Below are 5,607 nucleotides of genomic sequence, written 5' to 3'. Positions count from 1 at the left end.
AACAGGAAACCAACCGGGAGCTCAAGTCTACCCCTTTTCTCCGCTACTTTCCTTCTTTGTTAAACCTTCGTTTCTTCAAACACACACACAAACCCTCTTACTTTTAGTCAAATCTACAGAATTGGAGATGTATATATGCAAACGAACAAACCGTTTGAATTTCAGCGACAAAAATGGTTGGTAAATCAGTTATATCACTCGTTATCTTCATAATCATCATCTTCACCACGTACTTAATCACAACTGGAGGTTTAGGAGCAGGAAGAATCGGAACAGTTGATCTTAGATCTCAGTTCTCTTTCCTATCACCATCCAGGAATGATACCTTTATACCTTGCCGCAGCGGGTCGCCGCTCAGAGTCTTCATGTATGATTTGCCAAAGAGGTTTAATGTTGCTATGTTGAGCAAGAAATTCACCGGAGAAGATGATAATTCTCCGGTGACAGCCAGGAATCTGCCGCCGTGGCCGCGGAATTCGGGGTTAAAGCAGCAGCATAGTGTGGAGTATTGGATGATGGCTTCGCTACTGTGTGGAAATTGTATTGATTCTGATAGTAATGAGGCGGTTAGGGTTTCGGATCCGGAAGCAGCGGACGTGTTCTTCGTACCTTTTTTTTCTTCGTTGAGTTTTAATACGCATGGGAGGAACATGACGGATCCGGATACTGAGATTGACAGGCAATTGCAGGTAAGAATTAGTCGATAAATTTAACTCTAGCTGTCCATCTTACAATTTGACTTTTTGCACATTATGATCTACTCATCCGTAACCAAAAGAGCTGTATATTTGATTTTGATTGCCATTTGCAATACACTTCAGTCTCAATTCCATAAGGATTTAATTTTTCAGAGGGAAAATTTCAAATTAATAGAACAATCTTAGTGGTTCACAATTTGTATGCATCAATTTTTTGAACTTAGAAGATTTGACATCAGAAACTGCAGCTCTTCTACTGAAAAGAGGGAATCGTGGCTGAATGATCCTTCAATGGCCAGTCTGGTTGTCTACTTCATTTAATATGGGTTGATGTGTTAAAGTATCACTTTCAACATTCGGGTATTCATATTATGATTTACTTTGGGGATTTATGGTTGGTTTGCCATTAAGTCTTGTATGGATAAAGCTATGAATTAGAAGATTTTTGTTTTGGGAGGGTTCTTTCATAGATAGAAGGAGCGTGTTTTTTTAATTGCGAATAATAGGTTTGGAAAAAACTTCACTTTCTGCATAAAGCTCCCCCTAGAACCTTACTGATTAGGCCAGTTTCTATGTCATTAAAACCACTACCAAGTAGTCATGTATAGCTGCTAGAACCTTGCTCAACACATCAGTAGGGACAAAACTACAAAGCATGAGTCTGACCGATGGGTTATTGCCACTCTAGTGAGAAAAAGATACAATATTGTTGGTGGCAATTGAAGGATGCTATAGAGTCCTAAGAAAATTACGCATCTTTTCCTTTTCAGAAATGTAATTTCTTCAAAATGGTGGATTATTTAATGGTTTCCATTCGTGGTTGGATTGGAGATGTTGAACATTGTAATTGGTAGCTTTTAGGTTTGCTAAAGCTGATTAGTGTAGGATGATGCAATTTGAATCTGGTGAAGTTTTCAGCATTGTTGGGTTCTGCTTGTGTGTGCCCCCCAGCTAAAGAAAGACAAAATACTTTTCCCTGCATAAAAAAATGGCGGAAAACATCAATGGCAACATCTGCAAACCACGTATAGGTTAATGGTTTCCATAGTAGTCCTGAAGTAAAGAACTTAACAGTGGTTGACTCTACTAATTTTGTTATGTAGCCTAGCATGTAGAAGGTATCTGCTCAAACCAAGATACAAAAACTACAAGAGCGTGCACATATTTTACTTAGGCGGTCAGGCATCATTTTGGTAGGTTGCCAGAGTTTATGCATATGGTATCTTGGATCAATTGCAATGACCATTAGGCTATTGTAGACTTTGGAATGATGTAGTGTAGATAATGAGGGAAGATGGTATCTAAATTTCCCACATTTCATTCGAGCATTATACCTTTGAAATTGTTTCTCTCTTAAGGTATTCGGCTTTGGGGCGTGAAACTTGTTCATGTTTTGCAACTTGCTATACTGATACATCAAAGACTGCAACAGGTTAATGATGTGTAAAATCAGGAATTACTCTGAATATGGTTGATGGGCGTAACCCATGTCAGTGGTTCAATAGTTGGGATGACCTATTGAAGCAAAAATTGAAAGAATATGTGAATGGTAGATGTCGAATCCTATTCACGGGCTATATTTTTTACATAGTAGGTTGTCATCCTGTCAGTTTCTTTGTTCAAGGAAATAGATTGCAGAGGCAACTTTCAGTACACTCGGGAAGAAACTTGAGGAAAACTGTATTCAAAGTGATGTGGGGAAGTCTTGTGGTGTCCCCCTCTGGTTCTGGTGCTGCCCCAAGAATTCCGATTTTCAATCTTCTGATCTCAAGAACTCCCCCAAAAAATACACCTCCCAAAATCATGCCTCAAGCACTTCAAGTAATTAACAGCTAGATCTTCATAAATTTAAGAAACTTTTGCAGATATTCATATTCCACATGAAAAATCATGTTTTTTTAAATAAGCCGGTGTCTTTATAGAAACAACCTCTACATCTTACCCTCCCAAAACCTTTTTGTGTGGGACTCACTGGGTTTGTTTGCTTTGATTTGGTTTATATACTTTTAGTAGTCAAATTCCATAATAGTTTTTTTTCTTCATTTTATGATAATTTATCTCCAAGACAACACTTCTAGTCCAGGTTTTTGTTCCTTGTGCAACGCTTAGGCAGGAGATAGTAGATCATAATATACCGACAAATCATATCAATATTGGATGATTATATGCTAAGTTGTTAACGAGTGAAGTTATATAACTTAAAATAACTAAACACATACTTTGACATCTTTATGATTGGACATGAATATTAGATGTGGATTATTAATTACAAGTGTTTACTCACTTGTAAACTTGGTAGAGCTGAACGCGATGCTTATGATTACAGATTGACATCCTTAAGTTCTTGAGGCAGTCCACTTATTGGCAAAGAACCAATGGAAGAGACCATGTAATTCCAATGCACCATCCCAATGCTTTCAGATTTCTCCGAGAAGAGGTGAATGCATCCATCCTCATTGTTGCAGATTTTGGGCGTTACTCTAGAGTCATGTCAAATCTACGCAAAGACGTTGTCGCCCCTTATATGCACGTAATGGGGTCTTTCTTGGATGATGACCCTCCCGATCCTTACAAGTCACGTACTACGTTTCTTTTCTTCCAAGGGAGGACAGTGAGAAAATCTGTATGTAATCAATAAACTTTTGCAGATATTCCACATGATACAGTTTTCTTTCTTTCCAACACAACCCAGTAAATTGAAGTCAATAACATGATGTGCAGGAAGGCGTGGTCCGTGCTAAGTTGGAAAAAATATTAAAAGGTTACAAGGACGTTCACTATGAAGCGAGCTATGCAACAAGAGAAAGCATAACAGCAGTAAGTTCCTCTTGTAAATGTCTATAAAGTTGGTGATTCATCTAATAAGATAATGAACAATTGTACACCTATAGGTCCGAAATCCATCCCATGAAATTTGAAACATTAAACACACACGGTTTGTAGAGGTAAGTTTGACTATTAATTATTAACCAAAAGTCTTGGTAATGGTTCAAGAATAACGGGTTATTCTTGTGTTTAGAAGTTGCATTTGCATTCTTCTGTTAAGCAGTGACATTCTTAAAGGGAAGTTAACAAAAGTAGCCATTTTGGCCTAGAAAATTTACCTCTTGGCCATTTCCCTCCCACTTTTTCGACAAAATCACCACCTCCACAAATAACACTTCCTCAACTTGTGGAGGGCCCAAAAAATTCTGAATGAGTCCGCAAGTAGCACTTGCGCAAGTTGAGGAAGTATTTGGATTAATCTACAGATTTGGTCTCTATTGCGGGTGTGTTACTTGCGGACCATGTTCAGAAATTTCTTTTTATTTTTATTTTTTGATCTCTTCGCAAGTTGAGGAATGGTTACTTGCATAGGTGGTGATTTAGAAGGTCATTTAATTAAATGACCCATAAGAATTAACACATAGATGAAACAATTGGAAAGCGGGAGTGTTTGCATAAACAACCTCTCTGAGGAAAAGTTTGTGTACATCCTACTCCAAGAACCTAGTTCTGAGCGGGATCTACTAGGTATGTTTGGTTTGGTTATAAATATATCGAACCCAAGTTAGAACCTACTTTTTGGAGTTGAAAGCGATCAATTTGATGTCAAAATGTTTTTCTTTTCTTTTGATATATGATCAGTCTTCCAAGGGAATGCGGTCGTCCAAATTCTGTCTAAATCCAGCAGGCGACACTCCTTCCTCAAACCGTCTGTTTGATGCTATCGTAAGCCATTGTATCCCCGTGATTGTGAGCGATCAAATTGAGCTACCATTCGAGGATGAATTAGACTACACCAAATTCGCAGTTTTCTTCTCCGTGGAAGAGGCATTGGTTCCGGGTTACATGGTCCAACAGCTAAGAAAAATCCCAAAAGATCGGTGGCTTCAAATGTGGAGACGGCTGAAAGAAGTCGCACATCATTTCGAATATCAATATCCTCCAAAAAAAGACGACGCCGTGAATATGATTTGGAGACAGGTACGACATAAGGTTCCTGCAGAAAGACTTGATGTACATAGAAGTCGGAGATTAAAAGTGCCCGATTGGTGGCGATGAACTTCTGACCAATCGGGCACGCGTGTGTCCGTTAGTTACGTTGCGGCCGGACTGTTGTCTCCAATATTATATGAGAGCATGCCTCTTTCATTATTTTTTAAAGGATTTTTTTGGTGTAGTTCTTTGTTATTCATAGAATCATGGATGCAATGCTTCATTTGACAGAGAGAAATATAGTTTCCTTTTTTTGTTACTAAAGAAGAAATCAAACTAAGTCACGCTCGAAGATGGTTATTTCGAGTATTTTTTATGCAATTTTGCCTGGGTACAATACTAACGATTAGCCAACCATTGGAAGAAAGGACTTGAATCGGAATATGGAGATGTCCTTTCTTCAAATACCATTTTGTTTCGAAAGTACCAAATGACGTATAACGTTATCCAAATTATCGCTTACTGAGTTAATAATTAGATCATTTGAGTAGAGACCTTGTCTCTCTCATCTATTTTAAAGAAAATCTGTTAAAATAAAAAAATAGTTTTTTTAATTTTAAATAACCTGTCAGAAATATTATTATAATAAAAATTAAATAAATTAGTATAGACAAAATCCTGGGATCCTATGGTGTGGACGAGACATCTAATCATGCACCGTATATTGAACTGGAAATGTAGAAAATTGGGATGTGTATGTGTTTGTTTCGTGATTGAATTCGTTTCTAACTATACGTTAACGCAAATAATATCCTTTCTCTCTCATATATATATATATATATATATATATATATATATATATAGAGAGAGGAGCGATCAAATGAAAACCACTCCAATTTGTAAAAACCGTAAAAACTACTCTGATCCGTCGTTAATTTTATGAAATTTTTTCATGAAATTGTTAAGCTTGTGAAATTGTTTCATATAATAC

The 5,607-nt window shown here is 37.2% G+C and overlaps 1 protein-coding gene across 3 annotated transcripts; it reads left to right on the top strand.

The window, feature by feature from the left end:
- LOC112524157 (probable arabinosyltransferase ARAD1) lies at positions 1 to 4,933 on the top strand. Of its 3 annotated transcripts, none has more exons than XM_025133840.1 (5): positions 1 to 176; positions 317 to 689; positions 3,025 to 3,321; positions 3,420 to 3,515; positions 4,326 to 4,933. In XM_025133840.1, exons 1-5 carry the CDS (start codon positions 136 to 138, stop codon positions 4,740 to 4,742), a joined length of 1,224 nt encoding a protein of 407 aa, XP_024989608.1. In that variant the 5' UTR covers positions 1 to 135; the 3' UTR covers positions 4,743 to 4,933. The 3 variants fall into 3 exon arrangements, with proteins under 3 accessions (XP_024989608.1, XP_024989609.1, XP_024989607.1); XM_025133841.1 differs by adding an exon at positions 3,590 to 3,643 and having other exon boundaries at positions 1 to 689; positions 4,326 to 4,357; XM_025133839.1 differs by having other exon boundaries at positions 1 to 689.
- Positions 4,934 to 5,607: the final 674 nt, after the last annotated feature.

Source organism: Cynara cardunculus (genome assembly GCF_001531365.2).
Source record: "Cynara cardunculus var. scolymus isolate 2C chromosome LG 13, CcrdV1, whole genome shotgun sequence".
Lineage (NCBI taxonomy): Eukaryota > Viridiplantae > Streptophyta > Magnoliopsida > Asterales > Asteraceae > Cynara > Cynara cardunculus.
Note: the sequence above shows the minus strand (reverse complement) of the source record. Positions and strands in the feature narration are given on the sequence as shown.